Source organism: Scyliorhinus canicula, chromosome 5, assembly GCF_902713615.1.
Source record: "Scyliorhinus canicula chromosome 5, sScyCan1.1, whole genome shotgun sequence".
NCBI lineage: Eukaryota > Metazoa > Chordata > Chondrichthyes > Carcharhiniformes > Scyliorhinidae > Scyliorhinus > Scyliorhinus canicula.
Genome location: NC_052150.1, coordinates 214,712,654 through 214,739,377, shown reverse-complemented (window position 1 = coordinate 214,739,377; position 26,724 = coordinate 214,712,654). Strand labels below are relative to the sequence as shown.

Here is a 26,724-nt window from a genome sequence, read left to right as displayed (position 1 = left end):
CTCCTTGAAACTGTGCTCACGTCAGACGATGTCCTCTAGATTCTAGAAGACCTCGTTATTTTGACATGCCAACAACACCCGACAGGTGTTCAGCTCCAGTGATCAGGATCTAACGTCTCTGTCCTGGAGTGTGACTGATGATAGCTCTTTCTAAATCCTGCTGCTCCTGCCAGAGAAACAGGCACACACCCATCCATTTAAAACAAAATTCCCTCGTTCCCGATCCTATTCGGGTTTTTAAAACGGTAAAGGGAACACAGGCATGTCTTAAGATGCCAACAATCGACGTGACTTTAGTGAGTGGCACCAGCAAAATACACGTGGCCATCCTAGGTTTCCAGGGTACTGGAGCATTACGTAACCTGGCAACGAGCCACTCAGTCAACCACTAACAAAAACTGTTCCAACTGAGAACAACCGGGGGACGCGTCCTCCCCCTCACCCACCTTGTGATCAATCGGCATGATAACCCACAGTCTGACATGACCATCCCTCCAGTCCCTCAGCAAAGTGATCATTCTTTACACACAATGTGAAGCTAAACACTTCATTACCATGAGATGGATCCTATTCTCAAGCGGCCTACACACACACATAAAAAATTCAGCTCAGGTGACAAGTAATTTGTCAGGTCAGAACATGAACTGATGTTTATTTCTCCCCCCCCCCACCCCCGGGTTGCTTGTGTCGATATCTGCCATCTTTGTATCTTGCTTGCATTGGAGGTATGGACTTCCAGTGGGCTGTGACCGAGAAAGCATCTTTACCGGACGGGTCTTTGGGTACACGGCCGTCAGCCCCCCCTTCCCCCCCCCCCCCCACCTCATCCCCAGCCTGATGAGAACTGAACTGGCAGGGGGCTGTTAAAATGAGACCAGTCAATTATTCCCCCCCCCCCCCCCCCCCCCCCCCACGCGACCTTGCTGTTTTCCCTCCTAATCCTGATCTTAAGTTGATTTTTCGAGCTGCCATACAGGATACCTGCGGGAAGGTGTGTGGGAGGAGGGGATGTCTATGCAGGTCAGATCTGATGATGTCACCTGGATCTGCAACTTTAGTCAAACGCCTGTATGGGTGTTCCTGTCAAAGTAAACCTGTTGGGAGTGGATAGTAGGCTGGAGGAGTCCCAGCTGGTTAAGCGTGAATGTTTTAAATTAAAGTTTTTTTGTGAGCCGGGGTGCGATCTTCAGACCTCACAGGATACCCTGGTCCCAAACCACGCCCACCCCCATTTCCCCCAGATCCCTATTAAAGCCCCCCCCCCGCCTCCATTACCTCCAGATTTGTTTGTTTTCACAAATTTTCCACCTGCCCAGAATTTTGCTCTCCGGCCGTTGGTCAGCGAGTGGACTGGGCCAGTTTAGGTCTCCGGCCTCTGGTCAGCAAGTGGACTGGGGCAGTTTAGGTCTCCGGCCTCTGGTCAGCGAGTGGACTGGGCCAGTTTAGGTCTCCGGCCTCTGGTCAGCGAGTGGACTGGGCCAGTTTAGGTCTCCGGCCTCTGGTCAGCGAGTGGACTGGGCCAGTTTAGGTCTCCGGCCTCTGGTCAGCGAGTGGACTGGGCCAGTTTAGGTCTCCGGCCTCTGGTCAGCGAGTGGACTGGGCCAGTTTAGGTCTCGGGTCTCTAGTCAGCGAGTGGACTGGGCCAGTTTAGGTCTCCGGCCTCTGGTCAGCGAGTGGACTGGGCCAGTTTAGGTCTCCGGCCTCTGGTCAGCTAGTGGACTGGGCCAGTTTAGGTCTCCGGTCTCTGGTCAGCGAGTGGACTGGGCCAGTTTAGGTCTCCGGTCTCTGGTCAGCAAGTGGACTGGGCCAGTTTAGGTCTCCGGCCGTTGGTCAGCGAGTGGACTGGGCCAGTTTAGGTCTCTAGCCGCTGGTCAGCGAGTGGACTGGGCCAGTTTAGGTCTCGGGTCTCTGGTCAGCGAGTAGACTGGGCCAGTTTAGGTCTCCGGCCTCTAGTCAGCGAGTGGACTGGGCCAGTTTAGGTCTCTGGCCATAGGTCAGCGAGTGGACTGGGCCAGTTTGGGTCTCTGGCCTCTGGTCATCGAGTGGACTGGGCCAGTTTAGGTCTCTGGCCGCTGGTCAGCGAGTGGACTGGGCCAGTTTAGGTCTCCGGCCACTGGTCAGGGAGTGGGCTGGGCCAGTTTAGGTCTCGGGCCTCTGGTCAGCGAGTGGACTGGGCCAGTTTAGGTCTCGGGCCTCTGGTCAGCGAGTGGACTGGGCCAGTTTAGGTCACCGGCCGTTGGTTAGCGAGTGGACTGGGCCAGTTTAGGTCTCTGGCCATAGGTCAGCGAGTGGACTGTGCCAGTTTAGGTCTCCGGCCATAGGTCAACGAGTGGACTGGGGCAGTTCAGGTCTCCGGCCTCTGGTCAGCGAGTGGGCTGGGCCAGTTTAGGTCTCGGGTCTCTGGTCAGCGAGTGGACTGGGCCAGTTTAAGTCTCCTGCCTCCGGTCAGCGAGTGGACTGGGCAAGTTTAGGTCTCCGGCCACTGGTCAGCGAGTGGACTGGGCCAGTTTAGGTCTCGGGCCTCTGGTCAGCGAGTGGACTGGGCCAGTTTGGGTCTCTGGCCTCTGGTCATCGAGTGGACTGGGCCAGTTTAGGTCTCTGGCCGCTGGTCAGCGAGTGGACTGGGCCAGTTTAGGTCTCCTGCCTCCGGTCAGCGAGTGGACTGGGCCAGTTTAGGTCTCCGGCCACTGGTCAGCGAGTGGACTGGGCCAGTTTAGGTCTCGGGCCTCTGGTCAGCGAGTGGACTGGGCCAGTTTAGGTCACCGGCCACTGGTCAGTGAGTGGACTGGGCCAGTTTAGGTCTCCGGCCTCTGGTGAGTAAGTGGACTGGGCCAGTTTAGGGCTCCGGCCTCAGGTCAGCGAGTGGACTGGGCCAGTTTAGGTCTCCGGCCTCTGGTCAGCAAGTGGACTGGGCCAGTTTAGGTCTCCGGCCTCTGGTCAGTGAGTGGACTGGCCAGTTCAGGTCTCTGGTCTTTGGTCAGTGAGTGGACGGGGCTATTTTTGGTCTCTGGCCTCTGGTCAGCGAGTGGACTGGGCCAGTCTAGGTCTGTGGCCGCTGGTCAGCGAGTGGACTGGGCCAGTTTAGGTCTCCGGCCACTGGTCAGCGAGTGGACTGGGCCAGTTTAGGTCGCCCACCTCTGGTCAGGGAGTGGGCTGGGCCAGTTTAGGTCTCTGGCCGCTGGTCAGCGAGTGGACTGGGCCAGTTTAGGTCTCCGGCCACTGGTCAGTGAGTGGACTGGGCCAGTTTAGGTCTCAGGCCACTGGTCAGCGAGTGGACTGGGCCGTTTAGGTCTCGGGCCACTGGTCAGCGAGTGGACTGGGCCAGTTTAGGTCTCGGGCCTCTAGTCAGCGAGTGGACTGGGCCAGTTTAGGTCTCCTGCCTCTGGTCAGTGAATGGACTTGGCCAGTTTAGGTCTCGGGCCACTGGTCAGCGAGTGGACTGGGCCAGTTTAGGTCTCGGGCCTCTGGTCAGCGAGTGGACTGGGCCAGTTTAGGTCTCCGGCCGTTGGTCAGCGAGTGGACTGGGCCAGTTTAGGTCTCTAGCCGCTGGTCAGTGAGTGGACTGGGCCAGTTTAGGTCTCTGGCCTCTGGTCATCGAGTGGACTGGGCCAGTTTAGGTCTCGGGCCTCTGGTCAGCGAGTGGACTGGGCCAGTTTAGGTCTCCGGCCTCTGGTCAGCGAGTGGACTGGGGCAGTTTAGGTCTCTGGCCTCTGGTCAGCGAGTGGACTGGGCCAGTTTAGGTCTCTGGCCTCTGGTCAGTGAGTGGACTGGGCCAGTTTAGGTCTCAGGCCACTGGTCAGCGAGTGGACTGGGCCAGTTTAGGTCTCCTGCCTCCGGTCAGCGAGTGGACTGGGCCAGTTTAGGTCTCCGGCCACTGGTCAGCGAGTGGACTGGGCCAGTTTAGGTCTCCGGCCACTGGTCAGCGAGTGGACTGGGCCAGTTTAGGTCTCCGGCCTCTGGTCAGCGAGTGGACTGGGCCAGTTTAGGTCTGTGGCCGCTGGTCAGCGAGTGGACTGGGCCAGTTTAGGTCTCGGGCCTCTGGTCAGCGAGTGGACTGGGCCAGTTTAGGTCTCGGGCCTCTGGTCAGCGAGTGGACTGGGCCAGTTTAGGTCTCGGGCCTCTGGTCAACGAGTGGACTGGGCCAGTTTAGGTCACCGGCCATTGGTCAGCGAGTGGACTGGGCCAGTTTAGGTCACCGGCCGTTGGTCAGCGAGTGGGCTGGGCCAGTTTAGGTCTCCTGGAAGATTCATGGAAATTAAATCCAATCCATTGAGCCTCCGAGTTTTTGGACTCTCCGCTTTGGGAGTGAGCGAAGTACCATTGCTGACCTCCTGCCCCTCTTTTAAAAGTGGAGCAAGAGAATTTGCAAGTTCTGAATTAACATAAGAAATCAGGAGCCAAAGTCGGCCATTCAGCCCCTGAAGCCTGCTCCGCCGTTCAAGATGATGGCTGAGGTGATTGTGGCCTTAATTCACAGTTCTCTGCCTATCCCCCGTAACCTTAACCCCACTGATCAAAAGTCTGCCTAACTTGATTACCCAGCCTCCACTGCTCTCTAGGGTGGAGAACTTAAAAGATTGACGATCCTCTGAGAAAATAAATTTCTCCCCACCTCCATCTTAAATAAAAGACCCTTTACTCTGAAACTGTGCCCCTGGTTCTAGGTTCCTGCATGAGGGAAAACATCCTCTCAACATCCAACCTATCTAGCCCCTCAGAATCTTATATGTTTCAAGAAGATTGCCTCTCATTCTTCTAAACTCCCAAGGAATATAGGCCCAACCTGCTCAACCTTTCCCATACAGTAACGTCCGGTTTACAGATCATGCAAAAACGAGATGAGGTGCCAAATGTTGTTATTTTTTTCTAATGAGGGACCATTCACCCAGAGTCAAATCTTTTAGACTATTTGGGCCAATAAGCGGCAGACACGGTTTGATGAGTAATTAGATTGGAAGCAAATACCTACGGCAGAATTGTGCATTAAATGGAGCAATTGGTACAATTACTGACCAAGTGAGATCAGTAAATTTATGAAATTGCCAGTCAAGTACTTAGTAAACAAAACACAAGTGGAACGTGATCTTTTTTTAAAAAATTCGAGTACCCAATTGATTTTTTCCAATTAAAAGGCAGTTCTAGCATGGCCAATCCACCTACCCTGCACATCTTTGGGTTGTGGGGGCGAAAACAAAGCAAACGTGGGGAGAATGTGCAAACTCCACACAGACAGTGACCCAGAGCCGGGATCGAAACCGAGACCTCGACACCGTGAGGCCACAGTGCTAACCACTGCGCCACCGTGCAGCCCGGGAGCATGATCTTAAATAATCTACTGTTATACCACGTTGGTCTGACAGAAGGTGGAATTTGAATTAAATAAAAAGAAATCTGGAATTAAAAATCTCGTCTAATAACGACCATGAAACCATTGTTGATTATTTTTAAAACCCATCTGGTTCACGAGTGTCCTTTATGGGAGGAAATCTGTCATCCTTACCCGGTCTGGCCTACACGTGACTCCAGACCCACAGCATTGTGGTTGACTCTTAAATGCCCTCAGGAATGGGCAATAAATGCTGGGCCGGCCAGCGACGGCCACATTACATGAATGAATAAAGAAAAAAAGAGTAGCCTCTGATGTAATTAATGGAAATGAGGCAGCATGGTGGCGTAGTGGTCAATACGGTGCCGAAGACCCGGGTTCGATCCCGGCCACGGGTCACTGTCCATGTGGAGTTTGCACATTCTCCCCGTGCCTACGTGGATCTCACCCCCACAACCCAAAAGGTTTGCACGGTAGGTGAATTGGCCACGCTAAATTTCCCCTTAGTTGGAAAAATTTTAAAAGTCATTAATGGAAATGGAGCAGCCAATTTGTGCATTACCCTTGATCTATTTTAATCATTAAATCATGGCAGGACAAGACACTAGTAGCGGGATTCTCCGATCCAGCGGCTGAGTGTTGACGCCGTCGTAAAACCCGGAGAGTTTTACGACGGCGTGTACGGGCCGCTGTCAGTAGCGATTCTGGCCCACAAAAGGGGCTAGGGCGGGCGACGCGAGAAGCAGGGTGGGAGCGGCCCCAGACCAGTGTCGGATAGGGGCGATGCGTCAATGACGCTGGAACGAGCAGCACTCAGTCCCGAGACCCGCAAGGTGGCTGCCGCCCGCTGTGCCACCCCGAGTTTCAGGGACCACGACCTGGACACGCTGCTGGACTCGGTAGAGGAGAGGAGGGCGGTCCTGTGCCCCAGACGTGGACACCACCAGCCGCGCAGAACCATCCAGCATTTGTCGAGGGAGGTGGGCAATGTTGTCAGTGCCGTGGGGCACACCCCACGTACTGCCGACCAGTGCCGGAAGAAGATGCACAACCTTATGAGGGCAGGCAGGGTGTGTACACAATGACGTGCCCCTGGCACCACGCCCGCATACCACCCACACATGTGAAAGGCGCCCCCCCTACCCCCCAGGGGGATGGCGCAACACCCAACCTGACGCACATGGGCTGCACCCACCCATGCCAGGCACTTTGGCCAGGTGCTCCGTGCAGCCATGCCACCATATACCCAACATCTGCGCTGCCTGTGTTGGACCGCCGAACACTGATGTTTGTCCCCCCCCTCCCAGGAGAAGACTGCCCACAACCACAGGGAGCGGGAGAGAACTGGAGGGGGTCCACCCGTACTGCACTCCCTCACCGTGCATGAGCAGAGGGCGGAGCCAAGGACCGGGTGTCAGGTCGGAGGCGAACCAGCAAGTGAGACTCCCCCATCTTATTTCCCCCCCCACCCCATCCCCCTCCCCACGCCCCACTGCACCCCCACACTCCATGCCCCACTGCACCCCCATCCCTGCCGGCCACCTGTCTAATGATACGTGCTGTCTTGTGTCTAACAGGACCTGCCGCCGGTGGTCCCGGCCCACCTGGCATCGCAGGCCCATGGCCAGTGGCAGGCCCAGTGGCCCCCAGGGGTAGGCCACGGTCGGGAGGCCAGGTGCCATGGAAGCCCGTCCACTAACACAGAGACCCAGGACACTGAGACACAGAGGACTGACACTGAGTGCACTGACTCACAGAGGAACGAAATCCAGGACACTGACTCACAGAGGAACGAAATCCAGGACAAACACACAGAGGATGGCAACCCAGAGGACTGACAGACCGGACAGTGAAACGCAGATGAGGGCGAATCAGGGCCCATCGGGCCAGGGGTCGACGCAGGACACCCCGGAATCTGGCTCAGACAACGACCTTGACGTCTCGGCGCTGCTGTCACCCCCACCCTCCACCATCGCAGAGTCTATCACCTCGGTTGGGCACTTTAGTGATGAGGCTTCTGGGACACAGACAGGTGGGCACCACACAGCCTTACCGGTTCAGCAGGTGGAGGTAGGAGCAGCTGAGGGGCCGGACAGTCGGAGGGCAGCCCAGCCCCAGCAACCAGCTGTCGCCCAGACGGTTCCTGGGTACCTGGGCTTACCAGACCCACCCATACACCCAATGCAGTTGGACACCCAGGGACTGGTCAACGGGATGACGGCCGGCTTCCAGCAGCTGCAGGTGCAGGTGGAGGAGTCCATCTGCGTCCAAGAGCAGGGAGTGGTGCCACACAGGCCGACACCGCACGGTGGCGTCCACAGTGGAGGCAATGGGGGTAATGGTGGCGGCCATGCGTCAGGTTATGCAAGGTGTGGGGGTTCATGTGCATGCGTCATCCGTGGCCCAGGACAGGGCTGTCCTCTCACAGCCATGTGCCAGAGCCAGCTGGACATTGCAGCCGTGCTCCGCAGTCTGGCCGAGTCTCAGCAGGCCATCGCTGAGAGCATCAGCAGCATTGCCCAGGCAATGGCCCGGTCTCAGCAGGCCATCGCTGAGAGCATCAGCAGCATTGCCCAAGCGATGGCCCAGTCTCAGCAGGCCATCGCTGAGAGCATTGGGGGCATTGCCCAGGTGATGGCCCAGTCTCAGCAGGCCATCGCTGAGAGCATCAGCAGCATTGCCCAGGCAATGGCCCAGTCTCAGCAGGCCATCGCTGAGAGCATCGGCGGCATTGCCCAGGCGATGGCCCAGTCTCAGCAGGCCATCGCTGAGAGCATCAGCAGCATTGCCCAGGCAATGGCTCAGTCTCAGCAGGCCATCGCTGAGAGCATCGGCGGCATTGCCCAGGCGATGGCCCAGTCTCAGCAGGCCATCGCTAAGAGCATCAGCAGCATTGCCCAGGCAATGGCTCAGTCTCAGCAGGCCATCTCTGAGAGCATCAGCAGCATTGCCCAGGCGATGGCCCAGTCTCAGCAGGCCATCGCTGAGAGCATCGGCGGCATTGCCCAGGTGATGGCCCAGTCTCTGCAGGCCATCGCCAAGATCATCAGCGGCATAGCCCAGGCGATGGCCCAGTCTCAGCAGGCCATCGCTGAGAGCATCAGCAGCATTGCCCAGGCAATGGCTCAGTCTCAGCAGGCCATCGCTGTGAGTATCGGCGGCATTGCCCAGGCGATGGCTCAGTCTCAGCAGGCCATCGCTGAGAGCATCGGCAGCATTGCCCAGGTTCTGGCCCAGTCTCAGCAGGCCATCGCTGAGAGCATCAGCAGCATTGCCCAGGCAATGGCTCAGTCTCAGCAGGCCATCGCTGAGAGCATCGGCAGCATTGCCCAGGCGATGGCCCAGTCTCAGCAGGCCATCGCTGAGAGCATCGGCAGCATTGCCCAGGCTATGGCCCAGTCTCAGCAGGCCATCGCCGAGATCATCAGCGGCATAGCCCAGGCGATGGCCCAGTCTCAGCAGGCCATCGCTGAGAGCATCGGCAGCATTGCCCAGGCAATGGCTCAGTCTCAGCAGGCCATCGCTGAGAGCATTGGGGGCATTGCCCAGGTGATGGCTCAGTCTCAGCAGATTATCGCTTAGAGCATCGGCGGCATTGCCCAGGCAATGGCTCAGTCTCAGCAGGCCATCGCTGAGAGCATTGGCGACATTCCCCAGGCGATGGTCCAGTCTCAGCAGGCCATCGCTGAGAGCATCAGCAGCATTGCCCAGGCAATGGCTCCGTCTCAGCAGGCCATCGCTGAGAGCATTGGCGACATTGCCCAGGCGATGGCCCAGTCTCAGCAGGCCATCACTGAGAGCATCAGCGGCATTGCCCAGGCGATGGCCCAGTCTCAGCAGGCCATCGCTGAGAGCATCAGCAGCATTGCCCAGGCAATGGCTCAGTCTCAGCAGGCCATCGCTGAGAGCATCAGCAGCATTGCCCAGGCAATGGCTCAGTCTCAGCAGGCCATCTCTGAGAGCATCAGCGGCATTGCCCAGGCGATGGCTCAGTCTCAGCAGGCCATCGCCGAGATCATCAGCGGCATAGCCCAGGCGATGGCCATCGCTGAGAGCATCGCCGGCATTGCCCAGGCAATGGCCCAGTCTCAGCAGGCCATCGCTGAGAGCATCAGCAGCATTGCCCAACCGATGGCCCAGTCTCAGCAGGCCATCTCTGAGAGCATCGGCAGCATTGCCCAGGTGATGGCTCAGTCTCAGCAGGCCATCGCTGAGAGCATCGCCGGCATTGCCCAGGCGATGGCTCGGTCTCAGCAGGCCATCACTGAGAGCATCGGCAGCATTGCCCAGGTGATGGCCCAGTCTCAGCAGGCCATCGCTGAGAGCATCAGCGACATTGCCCAGGCTATGGCCCAGTCTCAGCAGGCCATCGCTGAGAGCATCAGCGACATTGCCCAGGCTATGGCCCAGTCTCAGCAGGCCATCGCTGAGAGCATCGGCAGCATTGCCCAGGCGATGGCTCAGTCTCAGCAGGCCATCGCTGAGAGCATCGGCGGCACTGCCCAGGCGATGGCCCAGTCTCAGCAGGCCATCGCTGAGAGCATCGGCGGCATTGCCCAGGCAATGGCTCAGTCTCAGCAGGCCATCGCTGAGAACATCGGTGGCATTGCCCAGGCAATGGCTCAGTCTCAGCAGGCCATCGCTGAGAGCATTGGGGGCATTGCCCAGGTGATGGCTCAGTTTCAGCAGGCCATCACTGAGAGCATCAGCAGCATTGCCCAGGGTAAGAGTAGGGCCAGTCAAGGACAGTGGTGGGAAGTTGTGTGTGGAGGCTGAGGAGATAAGCGAGATACTTAATGAATACTTTTCGTCAGTATTCACTCAGGAAAAAGATAATGTGGAGGAGAATGCTGAGACCCAGGCTATTAGAATAGATGGCATTGAGGTGCGTAGGGAAGAAGTGTTGGCAATTCTGGACAAGGTGAAAATAGATAAGTCCCCGGGGCCGGATGGGATTTATCCTAGGATTCTCTGGGAAGCCAGGGAAGAGATTGCAGAGCCTTTGGCTTTGATTTTTATGTCATCATTGGCTACAGGATTAGTGCCAGAGGACTGGAGGATAGCAAATGTGGTCCCTTTGTTCAAGAAGGGGAGTAGAGATAACCCCGGTAACTATAGGCCGGTGGGCCTAACGTCTGTTGTGGGTAAAGTCTTGGAGAGGATTATAAAAGATACGATTTATAATCATCTAGATAGGAATAATATGATTAGGGATAGTCAGCATGGTTTTGTGAAGGGTAGGTCATGCCTCACAAACCTTATCGAGTTCTTTGAGAAGGTGACTGAACAGGTAGACGAGGGTAGAGCAGTTGATGTGGTGTATATGGATTTCAGTAAAGCGTTTGATAAGGTTCCCCACGGTTGGCTATTGCAGAAAATACGGAGGCTGGGGATTGAGGGTGATTTAGAGATGTGGATCAGAAATTGGCTAGTTGAAAGAAGACAGAGAGTGGTGGTTGATGGGAAATGTTCAGAATGGAGTTCAGTTACGAGTGGCGTACCACAAGGATCTGTTCTGGGGCCGTTGCTGTTTGTCATTTTTATAAATGACCTAGAGGAGGGCGCTGAAGGATGGGTGAGTAAATTTGCAGACGACACTAAAGTCGGTGGAGTTGTAGACAGTGCGGAAGGATGTTGCAGGTTACAGAGGGACATTGATAAGCTGCAGAGCTGGGCTGAGAGGTGGCACATGGAGTTTAATGTGGAGAAGTGTGAGGTGATTCACTTTTGGAAAGAATAACAGGAATGCGGAATATTTGGCTAATGGTAAAATTCTTGGTAGTGTGGATGAGCAGAGGGATCTCGGTGTCCATGTACCTAGATCCCTGAAAGTTGCCACCCAGGTTGATAGGGTTGTGCAGAAGGCCTATGGTGTGTTGGCCTTTATTGGTAGAGGGATTGAGTTCCGGAGCCATGAGGTCATGTTGCAGTTGTACAAAACTCTTGTACGGCCGCATTTGGAGTATTGCGTACAGTTCTTGTCGCCTCATTATAGGAAGGACGTGGAAGCTTTGGAGCGGGTGCAGAGGAGATTTACCAGGATGTTGCCTGGTATGGAGGGAAAATCTTATGAGGAAAGGCTGATGGACTTGAGGTTGTTTTCGTTAGAGAGAAGAAGGTTAAGAGGTGACTTAATAGAGGCATACAAAATGATCAGAGGGTTAGATAGGGTGGACAGTGAGAACCTTCTCCTGCGGATGGAGGTGGCTAGCACGAGGGGACATAGACTTAAATTGAGGGGTAATAGATACAGGGCAGAGGTCAGAGGTGGGCTTTTTACGCAAAGAGTGGTGAGGCCGTGGAATGCCCTACCTGCAACAGTAGTGAACTTGCCAACATTGAGGGCATTTAAAAGTTTATTGGATAAGCATATGGATGATAATGGCATAGTGTAGGTTAGATGGCCTTTAGATTTTGGACTTCCCATGTCGGTGCAACATCGAGGGCCGAAGGGCCTGTACTGCGCTGTATCGTTCTATGTTCTATGGCCCAGTCTCAGCAGGCCATCGCTGAGAGCATCGGCGGCATTGCCCAGGCAATGGCCCAGTCTCAGCAGGCCATCGCTGAGAGCATCAGCAGCATTGCCCAGGTGATGGCTCAGTTTCAGCAGGCCATCTCTGAGAGCATCGGCGGCATTGCCCAGGCGATGGCCCGGTCTCAGCAGGCCATCGCTGAGAGCATTGCCGGCATTGCCCAGGCGATGGCTCAGTCTCAGCAGGCCATCGCTGAGAGCATCGGCGGCATTGCCCAGATGATGGCCCAGTCTCAGCAGGCCATCGCTGAGAGCATCGGCGGCATTGCCCAGGTGATGGCTCAGTCTCAGCAGGCCATTGTTGAGAGCATCGGCAGCATTGCCCAGGCGATGGCTCAGTCTCAGCAGGCCATCGCTGAGAGCATTGCCGGCATTGCCCAGGCGATGGCTCAGTCTCAGCAGGCCATCGCTGAGAGCATAGGCGGCATTGCCCAGGTGATGGCTCAGTCTCAGCAGGCCATCGCTGAGAGCATCGGCGACATTGCCCAGGCGATGGCCCAGTCTCAGCAGGCCATCGCTGAGAGCATCGGCAGCATTGCCCAGGCGATGGCCCGGTCTCAGCAGGCCATCGCTAAGAGCATTGGCGACATTGCCCAGGCGATGGCTCAGTCTCAGCAGGCCATCACTGAGAGCATCGGCGGCATTGCCCAGGCGATGGCCCAGTCTCAGCAGGCCATCGCTGAGAGCATCAGCAGCATTGCCCAGGTGATGGCCCAGTCTCAGCAGGCCATCGCTAAGAGCATTGGCGACATTGCCCAGGCGATGGCTCAGTCTCAGCAGGCCATCACTGAGAGGATCGGCGGCATTGCCCAGGCGATGGCCCAGTCTCAGCAGGCCATCGCTGAGAGCATCGGCGGCATTGCCCAGGCGATGGCCCAGTCTCAGCAGGCCATCGCTGAGAGCATCGGCGGCATTGCCCAGGCGATGGCTCAGTCCCAGCAGGCCATCGATGAGAGCATCGGCGGCATTGCCCAGGCGATGGCCCAGTCTCAGCAGGCCATCACTGAGAGCATTGGGGGCCTTGCCCAGGCGATGGCCCAGTCTCAGCAGGCCATCGCTGAGAGCATCGGCCCAGATACTGGATGGCGTTGCACAAGCCCAGAGGGAGGTGGCGCAGTCCCAGACAGGAATGGCGCACTCCCTGAACCTCCATCGCTGCTAACATTCAGACCCTGGTTGATACCACTGCGGGCCTCCAGGACTGGCAATGCCAGTTGTCGGTGGTGCCTCAGGGCTTCTCTCTGCTCACACCCCCATCCCATAGAGCGACCGGGGGCCACTGGGCACCCCAAGGGAGGAGGAGCGACTGGGGCCCGTGCCGGTGACTCCTGCAGGGGAGGTCCCAGAACACCGCAGCACCTCAGACTCCCCCCATTCCGTCCCTGGTGCATCTGGTGGGCAGTGGGCAGAACAGGGTGGCACCGCACCATCCAGGACGCTCGAGGAGCAGTTGGCCCATCCAAGCTGGGCTGCCCCAGGAAACGAGCGCCGACGGGGAGCCAAGTCGCAGGGCAGGAGTCTCAGCAGTCCGCCTCCACTGCTGCTGTACCATCTGGGGAGGCACAGAGACGTAGTGGTAGAGCCCGTAAGGCCAGGAAGTTAGACACCTAGTAAGTTGGCACGGGTTCAGGGCACAGCTTAGTTATAGGGGCGAGGGCACATGTATATAACCTTTCGAATTAAACTCACTGTTACACCAATGCAAGCTGCCTCTGTGCTTTGTCCAATACCTGTGTGGTCAGGTAGGGGACTGAGTGCCTCTGTGGTCAACGGGTGAACAAACTCGAGCACTGGTGGGTGTAATGTACGCCCCCTCCCCCCCGGACGTCCATGCCACCACCCCGCCCCCAGTGATTCGAAAGGGCCATGCGATGGAGTGTCCAGCACACATACAGGGACCACCCACGTGGAGGGTGTAAATGTGGCCATGAACACGATTGGCTCACGATTTTTAAAAGCAGGTTCGAACGACCCCGCGTGACCTGGGGTCATGCGGTCAGGACTTCGGCCCATTCGGGCCGCAAAAATCGCCAGGGCCCCGGAAAATCGCTAAACGGACCCCCTCCGGCGATTCTCCGGGCTGCACGACGCCGATCATGACCGTGCCATTTTGGCTTGTTGGGAGAATTGCAAAAGGGCATCGGACCAGCGTCGCGCCAAAAAACGGCGGGAACGGGGATTCTCCCAACCGGCGGCGCGGGCTGAGAGAATCCCGCCCTATTTCTCCAGCATTAAATGATCACAGAACACTGTCCCTTTAATGTGCGTGGGTCTAAATGACATATCACCGATGGACTTTGTGAGACAACCCAAAAATGAAACCAAAACACAAAGTTGTCAAAGGAAAGGAGATATTTCCTCTGTACTGTCGAAGACAACAAAATCATCCCCTGGACAATTCCTTTGTGATTCCTCATGGACGGCAGTGTCTCCAACATGTCGTATCTGAAGTACTGACTAACGTTTTGCTCACCAGTATGTGGCGGACCATTCAACCCCATGAAGCCATTCATGGAAAGCAGACGTTGTTGTTTGATGTAAAAGTGAAAGGGTCTATGAAGAATAACAAGGCTCTGGCTCTTAAGCTGACATAAAACAAACCTTATGTAGCCATGTAAGACAATTAATAGGATAGAGAATGTAACCCTGAAACAATGGCTTTAGATATACCAAGGGGATAGGATGGATACAGGCTCAGAGATGTCAAAGGCTATTTAAGGGCAGACAGAAGCAACTATTTATTTTAATGGAGACTGTTTAGTAATTGCTGGAGTAAATTGCTAGGAATGATGATTGACATTCTGTAATTAAATAATGGTGGAGACTTTTTGTTCTGGAAGATGAGGACCTTCTGTAATGATCTTGAAGATATTCAGCACAGGCACGATGTGCCAAAAGGCCTCGCTATGTGCTGCATCATTCTGTGATCCATGCAGTGTGGGACTACCTTCCATGGTTTCTTCATGTCAAGACTTACCAATAGAAATGTTGAGCATCAAGGACATGCATGGAAGAAACTAAACTACGCTACTCCCTTCACCCACCTTCTTGCCTTTGATGCATGGGATGTAGTTTGTAACTGTCCCTCCTTTGTTGGGAGTGTGCAAGTTAATGAGTGTGTCCTCAATCTCCCGTCGTCTGTTCTGTTTGTCAGCTCTGTGACGCATTGTTCTTCTCTGTAACTGGCGAGTGATGAGTCCTGATTGGCACATCGGCAAGCCATGCTGGCTGCTTCTCTGTCGTGTGGTCCAGAGTCACCTGCTTTCCCAGTGCCGTTCTCATGGTACGTACATTCCATTGACAAAATCTCCTGGGGCTGGTGCTTCTGAAAAATCAAAGATTGCTTGAATTTAGTTTGTCAATGTTATTTCTCACCTGAAAAGTATTTTGACATCTTTGAAGTGCGTTCCCTCCGAAAGCTTTCCTTGATGGTTGGATCTCTCGGCTCCACCAGCCAAGAGGCCAGATAGGCTGGATTGGTTCCTCTGGAACAGAGGAGGTTGAGGGGAGAGTAACTGGTCTATAGCATGATGAGACGCCTAGATAGACTGGATACGAATTCCTATCCTCATAGCAGAGGTCCAGGGCTTGATTTAGCACAGTGGGCTAAATAGCTGACTTGCAATGCAGAACAAGACCAGCTGCGCAGGTTCAATTCCCATACCAGCCTCCCCAAACAGGCGCTGCAATGTGGCAACTAGGGGCTTTTCACTGTAATGTCATTGAAGCCTACTTGTGACAATAAGCGATTGTTATTATTATTATATCAGGGGGACATAGATTTAAAGTGATTCGCCGAAAGGGTAGGGGAGTTGAGACATCTTTACACCCAGTGGGTGGCGAGAGTCTGGACCTCACTGCCCGAAAGGGTTGATAAGAGACAGAAAACCCACACCGTATTTCAAAGAATTCTTGGTATACACTCGAGGTGTAGGTTAACCAAGAGCTGGAAAGTGGAATAGAAACAAAATACTGCGGATGCTGGAAACAATCAGCAGCTCTCTCTCTCCACAGGTGCTCAACATTCTAGAACTCACTGTTTTAATTTGCCCAAGTGGGATTAGGCTTGATAGCTCTATTGTAAGCGTCACAATGAGCTAAACGGCCTCCTTCTGTGCCATACAATTTCTATGTTTCCTAATAATGTGCAGTGCAGAAGGAGGCCATTCGGCCTATCGAGTCTGCACCGACCCATTTAAGCCCTCACTTCCACCCTAAACCCGTAACCCAATAACACCTTCTAACCGTTTTTGGTCACTAAGGCCAATTTATCATGGCCAATCCACCTAACCTGCACATCATTGGACTGTGGGAGGAAACCGGAGCACCTGTAGGAAATGCACGCAGACACGGGGGGAACGTGCAAACTCCACACAGTGACCCAGCGGGGTATCGAACCTGGGACGCTGTGAAGCCACAGTGCTACCCACTTGTGCTACAGTGCTACCCACTTGTGCAACAGTGCTGCCCTTTGTGCTACCATGCTGCCCTAAGGGGTATGAATACACTGCAGAGGTTAGCACAGTGTCCACGTCCTATGCAGACACGCGTGCACACACACAAACACACACACACTTCCAGCAAGGATCGAGGGCCACCCAAGCAATTTTCTCTTTTCCAATCCAGGGTATTGCAATCATGTGCGGCAGGGTAGCACAGTGGTTAGCACTGTGGCGTCACAGCACCAGGAACCCAGGTTTGATTCCCGGCTTGGGTCACTGTCTGTGCGGAGTCTGCACGTTCTCCCAGTGCTGCGTGGGTTTTCTCCGGGTGCTCCGGTTTCCTCCCACAAGTCCCGAAAGACGTGCTGTTAGGTAATTTGGACATTCCGAATTCTCCCTCTGTGAACCCGAACAGGCGCCGGAATGTGGCGACTAGGGGCTTTTCACAGTAACTTCATTGCAGCGTTAATGTAAGCCTACTTGAAATGAAAATGAAAATGAAAATCGCTTATTGTCACGAGTAGGCTTCAATTAAGTTACTGTGAAAGCCCCTAGTCGCCACATTCCGGCGCCTGTTCGGGGAGGCTGGTACGGGAATTGAACCGTGCTGCTCGCCTGCCTTGGTCTGCTTTAAAAGACAGCAATTTAGCCCACTGTGCTAAACCAGCTGTGACAATATTAAAGATTATTATTATTAAATCTGGAACTCACCCCCCCAAAACACTGTTGCACCTGGAGGCCAACTGAAAATGTTAAAACTGAGATCAATTGTGCTTTGTTAGACAAAGGTATTAAGGACTGTGAACCAAGATGGGGAACTGGAGTTAAGATAAGTAAATAGCAGAACAGAGTCAAAGAGCTGGATGGCCTACCTCTCTGTTATTACCACACTACCAAGCAGTGTGATAATATATTTGAGGAGTCCCCATGCAACCAATTTTGAGAACCAATAGCTATCGTCAAAAATGCGTAATTAGTATAAAAGTATTATTTCCTGATGAAGAACCACGTGGTGTTTTCTATTCTGATGGAAACCACCAGCTCTGCCTCCTTCTCTCCGCCGATGGTTTCACTGTAGAGGGTTTCCAGAATGTGGTCCATCCAGTTTAATCTGGAGCTGATCTGGCGCCACCCAACCACAAGGAAATATGCCGCTGACAACACATTTGTTTTCTTTTTAATTTTGTGTAGATGTTGGGAGGGTATTTTTCTGCGGATGGGCCTCCCCCTCACGATTCTTTGGCTACGTGCATTGATCAAAAAAAAGCATCCTGCCAAAAAACCAGCAGGGGCTGGATTGGCACAGTGGGCTAAACAGCTGGCTTGTGAGGCCGAACAAGACCTGCAGAGCAGGTTCAATTCCCCTACCATCCTCGCCGGAATGTGGCGACTCGGGGCTTTTCACAGTAACATCATTGAAGCCTACTTGCGACAATGAGCGATTATTATTATTACCTCACTGTGTTTTAGACGATCACGTAGATGCTCAATCTGATTCCACGCGTTGCCCAAATCTTGCGTCAGCCTGGAATTTAATAGCAACGCTGCAAAGGGAAAGAGAGGGGATTTGACGAGTGATGGTCAAAATCGCGAGCCTGGACAGAGTGGATCGGGAGCTGCACTCCCGGCTGGTGGGCGGGTCGAGAACCAGAGGCCATTGATTTGAATTGATTGGCAGAAGAATCAAACGGTGACAGGAGGGGAAACATTTTTCTTTACTAAACAGAACGATTAGTTAGGATCTGGAATGCACTGCCTGAGAGCGCGCGAGCGCTGTTAGGTGAATTGGACACTCTGAATTCCCCCTCTGTGTACCCGAACAGGCGCCGGAGTGTGGCGACGAGGGGATTTTCACAGTAACTTCATTGCAGTGTTAATCTGTGACAATAATAAAAATTATTGTTAAAGGAGAGAATTGGATAATAATCTGATGCGAAGATGCTCTGGAGGAAAGGCCGGGGGGAGGGGGGGGGGGGGGGGGGGGGGGGGGGGGGGGGGGGGGGGGGGGGCAGTGGAACTAGCTGAGGATCTCGTACAGAGAGCCAGCACGGATATGAGAGGCCGAATGGCCTCCTTCTGTGCTTTAACCATTCCGTGATCAGCCAAAGAAGCCTCATTTATTTGCACAATTTAAAAAGAAAATTAATCCCAATAATAGCTGAAGTAGACTGCGGTGCCCATTAACATCGTTCCTCTTGGATGACCTGTTCCTCTACATCTCCCACCCCCTGGCCAGCATGGAGGGGATAATAAAACTTGAAGGGAGTTTGGAGCCTTCTCCGGTTACAGACTTAACCTGAGGAAGCGCAAAATCTTCCCTGGGAATCAGAAGAGGGAGGGAGTAGAGCTGGTTGGGTGGGGGGGGTCTGCCGTTCAAACTGGCCCAGCCTGGTGAACCAAACAGCCCATGACTGGACACAGTCCATAAATGGAACCTGATGAGTCTGATAGAAGAAGTTAAAAAGGACCTGTAGAGGTGCGATTCACTCCCACTCTCCCTGGCAGGGAGAGTGCAGACAATGTAGATGTACGTACTGCCCAGATTCCTCTTCCTGTTCAGATCCCTCCTGATCTACATCCCAAAGGCCTTTTTCACTGTAGTGGATAAATAAATCATGGCATTTGTTTGGGAGGGAAGAGCCCGAGGATTAGGAAGGAGGCCCTACGAAGGAGAAGTAATGTGGGAGGCCTGGGCCTCCCGAATCTCCACCTCTACCACTGGGCAGCCACCGCAGAAAGGTTACACGGATGGGTCAAGGACGCAGGAGTGGAGTGGGTCAGAATGGAGGAGAGCTCCTGTATGGGGACATCCCTCAAAACGCTGGCCACAATCGCACTCATATCCCCCCCCCCCCCCCCCCCCCCCCCCCCCCCCCCCCCCACAGCCAGGTAGTCACAAAGCCCAGTGGTGGTGGCCACATTCCGGTCATGGAACCAAATGAGACAGCACTTCAGACTAACCAAGATGTCCACTATGGCCCCATCTGCAAAAATCACAGGTTCAAACTCGCAACAATGGCCGGCTCCTTCAAAATGTGGAGACAGGATGAGGGGAAACTGATGGTTAGGGACATGTACACGGACGGTAGAGTAGCGACCCTGGAGGGACTCACGGATAAGTTCCAACTCCCGAGTGGGAACAACCCAAGGTATATACAGATCAAAAACTTCCTCCGCAAGGACGAAAGCCCCATTAGAAACATGGGACAGGCAGAGGATCAGAAAACCTCAAGGGACAGTTTGCTTGTAAATGACTGCCTGAGCCACAGTGGCGGGAGGTTTTTATAAGTACGTGTTTTATCTCGTCTTGTTATGCAACGTTTACATACTTTCCATTAGCTGCTCCTCGCACCTCCTCTGCATTAGGAGCTTAGGGCATTCCACTTGGACTTCTCGAGAAACTGTGGACTTGTGTCTATGGACTGGCTTCTGTGGTGCCTCCACCTTGCGTTCTGTGGAGATTGGTTTGGCCAGTGTTTCCGGTTGATGGCATGATGCCCTAGGTGATGCCTGGATCGCAAGCTGTCGTTCCTCCTCACAGCTTATCGGCTCCATTGTCTGTGGTTCCACTGTCTGCACAAAGAGAGGGAAAAGAAACCCGCACGCAATTTAAATAATGTAAATTCTAACAGTGAACTTAGAAGTTCCACTATCATTTCTGTTTTATCTCGGGTTCCGCTAATGCGTGCACAATCACTTTCGCACTCCAAGGGGCAGCACGGTAGCATAGTGGTTAGCATCAATGCTTCACAGCTCCAGGGTCCCAGGTTCGGTTCCCGGCTGGGTCACTGTCTGTGTGGAGTCTGCACGTCCTCCCCGTGTGTGCGTGGGTTTCCTCCGGGTGCTCCGGTTTCCTCCCACAGTCCAAAGATGTGCGGGTTAGGTGGATTGGCCATGCTAAATTGCCCGTAGTGTCCTAAAAAGTAAGGTTAAGGGGGAGTTGTTGGGTTACGGGTATAGGGTGGATACGCGAGTTTGAGTAGGGTGATCATTGCTCGGCACAACATCGAGGGCCGAAGGGCCTGTTCTGTGCTGTACTGTTCTAAATCTAAACAAGGGAACATTAACAAGGTGCCGAATTTGAACGGTTTATGTGGAGCAGTGTGAGAATTCAGCTAAAGTCATTAGAATAGCCAGGGAGGTGGCCTGACGACAGCCTCTAGTCGAGCAGCCCTGCCCGGCCCTAGGGTGCCACAGTGTACAAAAACCTGCATTTAAATAGAACTTTTAGCGTAGTAAAACATCCCAAGGCAATTCACACAGCATCATCAAACCAAATTAGACAGTAGGTCGTGTGAAGAAAAATTCTGACAAAGATGTGCAGGTTAGGTGGATTGGCCATGATAAATTGCCCTTAGGAGGGGTTATTGGGTTACGGGGATAGGGTGCAAGTAAGGGCTTAAGTGAGTCGGTGCAGCCTCGATGGGCCGAATGGCCTCCTTCTGCACTGTAGGGATTTTATGATTCTATGATTGAAGACTTGGTCAAAGGGATAAATGTTAAAGAGCAGCATAAAGGAGGAGAGGAAGGCAGCAAAGATTAGGCAGGGAGGGTATTCCAGAGATTGGAAGTGGCTGAAGACACAACAACCAATGACGGAACAGTGGAAATCAGGGGTTTGCGAGAGGCCAGAACTGGATCACAGAGTGATTAAGGGGCATGTCCTAGACATCTGCAAAGTGTAGAGTATCCTTTCTAAAGCTGTCATTATGAGCCAATCTGACTTTCTACATGAAGACCATAATACGACTGTAAGAGATAGGAACAGGAGTAGGCCATTCAGGCCCTCAAGCCTGCTCCGCCATTCAATAGGATCATGGCTCAACCAACAAAAAGCAGAGTATCCAATTCATTTTTTCCAAATAAGGATCAATTTAGCGTGGCCAATCCACCTATCCTGCACATCTTGAATTGTGGGGGCGAAACCCACGCAAACACGGGGAGAATGTGCAAACTCCACACGGACAGTGACCCAGGGCCGGGATCGAACCTGGGACCTCAGCGCCGTGAGGCAGAAGTGCTAACCACTGCCCCTGTGGAATGGCCTAAAAAGCCGCTGAGTTCAAGGGCAATTAGGGTTGGGCTACAAGTGCTGGACATCCAGCAATGCCCAGGTTCCATGAAAAAGTTAAAAGAAAAAAGTTCCCATTGCTCTTGTGGGCTGTACTGACCGCCCAGATCCTCAGACAGGGCTCCTGCCCAGAGTTTTATATTAATAAGTGGGTGAGGCTGCGTTTAAAACAAAAACTGGTTCTTGTATTAAGTTAAAAAAAAAGTTGGCACCTCATCAGGGACAGTCAGTTTGATTGGAATTCTTTACCTGCCTCATCCGTGCTGCCATATTAACCAATTAAAGAGATGATTGTGGCCTGTGAAGCGTGCCTTATTCATTATTAATGTAAAACTCTGGGCAGGAGCCCTGTCTGAGGATCTGGGCCATCAATACATACCACGAGAGCAATGGGGACTTTTTTCTTTTAATTCTTTCTTGGAACCTAGCATCGCTGGACAGTCCAGCACCTGTAGCCCAACCCTAATTGCCCTTGATCTCAGCAGCTTTTTAGGCCATTCCAGAGGGGCAATTAACAGTGAACCCGCAAAGAGACATTCGTGTAACAATCGATGATAGTTTCATGGTTATCACTGCTCAAACTAGCCTTTGATTCCAGATGTCGTGGTGGGATTTGAACCCTTGTCGCCAGAGTGTTCGCCTGGGCCTCTCGATTACGGGTCCAGTGACGTTGCCACTACACCACCATCTCCCTGTGACTAAGGTAAAGAGGCTGAGATGTAGCACCCTCAAGTCAGAAGCTTGTGCATTTCAGTCCCACCCGAGGGACTTCAGCCCATTAACTAGGCTGGCACTCCTGTGCGGTACTGCAGGGGGCGCTGCACTGACAGAGGTGCCATATCTGGGGTGAGATATTCCACCAAGCCTCCATCTAACCCCTCAAGGTGGAAGTAGAAGATCCCCTAATATTATCTCAAACAAGCCTGGCCAATAGTTATCCCTGAACCAACATCACTAGCAATGAAAATTGGCCTTGCTGTGTGCCATTAATTAGTTACTTCCTGTAGTGACTGCAGTTCAAAAGTACAGCATTGGCTGTGACATGCTTACAGATGCCGAAAGGTCATGAATAGGGATACATAAATGCATCTTCTTTCTTTGCTAATTATTGCCTATTTTAACTGAGAGTTATCCTCATTACAAAACTGCCTCAAAGAATCAAGAGCACTGTGATGGTTTGGCTTCTTTAGGGGGTGATCGCTGGCGAGCCACCTGACCCACCCAGAGACTACATACTCTTCTGTAGATAAAGTTCTTCTTTTCTTCGATAAATCATCATCTGCAGGATGGATGGAAAACTTTTCAACCTCAACTGGTTGAAATCCAAGAAGAGAGCGACACTGACATGGTTCGAGGAGCTTGAGTATGAGGATGACATCACCATCTCCGCTCTCTCTGAAGAGAATCTCCAAGCCGTGCTTAACACCTTCCCGGAGACATACTAAAGAATCAGTCTCAGCATCAACCTCAAAGAGACTCAAGTCCTTTACCATCCCGCCCAGGGCAAGATCCGGTCTCTCCCTCTTTCAACAGAGAAATGCTACCAAACATCAAACATTTTCCATATCTGGGGAGACACCTCTCCTCGAAGGCTGACATTGATGCGGAGATCCAGCATCGTACATCCGCAAGCACCCACTTCCGACACCGAAGGACGAGAGTCTTCGACAACCGCGACATCCGTGCTGACACCAAGATCCTCGTGTACAAGGCAGTTGTCATCTCAACTCTTCTGTACGGCTCAGAAACCGGGACTGAATATAGGCACCACCTCAAGGCCCTGGAGAGGTGCCATCAACACTGTCCTGAGACGGATTCTCCGCATCAGCTGGGAAGCCAGGCATGCCAACATCCGTGTCCTTGAAGGAGCCAAGAGCACCAGCATCGAGGCTATGAGCATCCAAAACCAACTCCGCTGGGCTGGCCGTGCACTTAGGAATGTCAGACACCCGACTGCCAAAGCAAATCTTCTTTGTCCAGCTCAAGGGAAGCTCCCGAACAAGAGGAGGACAAAGAAAGCATTTCAAACACACCCTGAGGGCTTATCTCCAGAAATGCAACATAGACTTCAACATCTGATAGACCCTTGCTCAGAAGAGGCCCACTTGGAGGAACCTCCCAATTAAAGGGACACAATTCTTCAAGGAGACCCAATGACAAGAGGAGGCCCAGAAAAGGAGCCTGACAAAGGAATACCAGCAATCTAGGAGTCCAAGGACTAATCCCACCTCCCGGAATTACCTGCCAAGTGTACAGTCGAAGATGTGGCTCCAGGATTGGGCTCATCAGCCATGCAAGGACCCCAGAACACATGACGAGTAACATGGAGTTTCTTAGGTGGACAACCATACTCATTAGCGAGTAGACTGCTGTGTCTTCGGAATCTACAAATATGCCTGCCCCTGATACGAACTTAGTTGCTTCAAGTTTGGAGAAGCTGGTAGCTAAGTTGAGGCGCTCAGTGAGAGTTAGAAAATCGCTTGACACACTTACCTTATGAACTTTTCTTTGAGTTCCCTTACTATAACTCTCTTTGACTGTGCTAGTGGTAAATAAAACTGTTTCTGTATTCTGTATTTATAATGAAATGAAAATCGCTTATTGTCACGAGTAGGCTTCAATGAAGTTACTGTGAAAAGCCCCTAGTCGCCACATTCCGGCGCCTGTTCGGGGAGGCTGTTACGGGAATCGAACCGTGCTGCTGGCCTGCCTTGGTCTGCTTTCAAAGCCAGCGATTTAGCCCAGTGTGCTAAACAAGGGAACAAGGCGGGGGGAGAGGGGGGGGGGGGAGGGAGGAATGTGGTAGCGTGGCCCCTTTAATGGGTGATCCCTCACAGGCCAGGATGGAGCACACGAACCTCAGCCTATCGGGTGACTGGGCTCGTACCTGGGTGTCATTGGGGTAAGCTTGCGAGTGGAGGGAACCAGACCTGTGCAGGAGTTGTGCTGTTCTGTGTATGAAGTTCTTCTTAGTTAAATAAATCATGCTGTGATTTAACACTGCCTAGTTGCTTCGCCTCGCACTACAACATTCACAAACCTCAGTGAAGGGGGCCCACCACTACCGTTTCAGGGTAGCTAAGAAATGAACAGTAAACACTGGCCTTGCAGCCTGAGAACAGTTAAGAGGACTACACAGCAGCATTGTCATGTCAGCAGGCTCAGGAATATTTCAGGTCTCGAGGATTTTCAGAGATTTTAACTTTACCCACTTCACCTTCGACTTTCAATCTCACACTAATCTGCCTTTTATTGGACCAGTGTAAAGCTCCTTGCTTCATTTGGGGTGCAAGTTTACAGGACACTTCGTACCTGTGAAACAGACTGGGCTCTTAAAGGGCTGCCGAGGATACTGGAGTTGGTTTGAGTGCTGGTTGAAGAATGATTGCAATGTGCCCGTGACGTGCTGAGCAAGCGATGGATCTCCAATTGTTGCGCTTTGATTGTCCGTTCTAACCTGGAACAGAGAGTTAACAATTCTTTATTTCACTTCACACATGCTAATGCCTTTTTGCAAGCACACTGTACAAATCAGGAGTGGGTGATATGGCGGAGCCATCTCCCCACTCACTTCTTCTGCCACTGATGCAAGGGTGAGGTTTGCCCCAAGCTGCTGCAGCCGGAACTCCAATACCAGGTGTCTTGTTACCTGTGTGGTGGGTAACTCGTGCTACTCAATCCTTGGTTGATGGTGAGGTCTTCTGAATCTCGATGAAGAAGACTCGAACTCGTCCAGTAACAACAAAGGTTTATTGAGTAACTATAACAACAAGTGCATGAGTTCTTTACTTTAACTTTGATACTAGTGAAAAGGTTAGCAAGATCTAACTACAATAACTGTACGTAACTCGACTAGCCATCTGAACTATTCATTTCTGTTGCTGTGGCATTAGCCTCTTGGCCAGGTCATTATTGTAAATGAGAATTGATTCTCAATTAACTTAACTGGTTCAACAAAGCAAACATGGGGAGAATGTGCAAACTTCACACAGACAGTGACCCAGAGCCGAGATTGAACCTGGGACCTCGGCGTCGTGAGGCAGCAATGCTAACCATTGCACCACCGTGCTGCCCCTTAAATAGATAAAAATAAAGGAGGATATATAATCTACGATAGTTCTGGTGAAATTGTAAGTTGCAACAAAAACAAAATTTACAGTTTGGCTGTAAACAGCGATGAGAGCAAGTACGTGGAAAGATGGACAACGCACAGGGATCAAGGAGGCCTTACTTGCAGTTCTTAGACGATTCTCTGGGCTGATCGGGGCAGATTTACAATGAAACCTGGCGCGGGGTAAGGGGGCCTCCAAAACTCAGATGACTGAATGTCTTTCACGGCCATTCAGGTAGAGATTGCAAACTCGCCCAAAACTGACAGGCCACTCACTGTTCTCAGCCAAGCACAGGCGAGAGGCGTGAATCTCTTCCGTTGCAGCTCTCGGTTCTGTGCAGGCGCTGCGGAGTCATTCACCTGTTCGCAACTATGGAGGGAAGACCTTATGAGGGAAGGCTGAGGGACTTGAGGCTGTTTTTGTTGGAGAGAAGGTTAAGAGGTGACTTAATTGAGGCATACAAGATGATCAGAGGATTAGATAGGGTGGACAGTGAGAGCCTTTTTCCTCGGATGGTGATGTCTAGCATGAGGGGACATAGCTTTAAATTGAGGGGAGATAGATATAGGACAGATGTCAGAGGTAGGCTCTTTACTCAGAGAGTAGCAAGGGCGTGGAATCCCCTGCTTGCAACAGTAATGGACTCGCCAACACTAAGAGCATTCAAATGGTCATTGGATAGGCATATGGATGATAAGGGAATCAGGTCGGCGCAACATCGAGGGCCGAAGGGCCTGTACTGCGCTGTAATGTTCTATGTTTGTACATTAGCCATTCTGTATGTGACCAAGCACCCGCGCAGCAAGGTGCAAAATCAGGAGGACCCACAGCCCACGGTGCCTGATGGGAGTACAGCAACAGTTGGCACCCAATGTTCAATGGAATTGGAAGTGTGCACCTGTAAATCCCAGGCCCTGGCGGAAGGAACCAGGGTTGCAGCCGTTTAAGCTCCTTTACCCCCTTCCTCCCACTTAACCTCCATCCTCCGCTTCGTACCATCCCCCCCAACCCCCATCTCCCAATAGGAAAAGGTTGATTGATATCTGGGTGTGTTTGCGGGAGACTCCTTCAGGAATGAGCTGATATTGACAGCGGCCCCGGCATCGTTATGAAGCTGGCTACTGGAAGTGTTGAAATGAAATGAAATGAAAATCACTTATTGTCACAAGTAGGATTCAAATGAAGTTACTGTGAAAAGCCCCTAGTCGCCACATTCCGGCACCTGTTCGGGAAGGCTGATA

At 52.8% G+C, this 26,724-nt stretch overlaps 1 protein-coding gene across 5 annotated transcripts in view; it reads right to left on the bottom strand.

The window, feature by feature from the left end:
• Positions 1–26,724, bottom strand: part of LOC119966567 — an 86,596-nt gene that overhangs the window by 22,082 nt on the left and 37,790 nt on the right. For 3 of the 5 annotated variants that reach the window (XM_038798475.1, XM_038798478.1, XM_038798474.1), the window contains exons 3-6: positions 24,684–24,828; positions 19,630–19,873; positions 17,756–17,844; positions 14,903–15,183 (exon numbers count right to left, since the gene is read on the bottom strand). In XM_038798475.1, the coding sequence (XP_038654403.1) occupies positions 14,903–15,183; positions 17,756–17,844; positions 19,630–19,873; positions 24,684–24,828 (759 nt within the window). The remainder of the gene's footprint in view (positions 1–14,902; positions 15,184–17,755; positions 17,845–19,629; positions 19,874–24,683; positions 24,829–26,724) is intronic. The other 2 variants (XM_038798479.1, XM_038798477.1) reach the window with 2 other exon arrangements.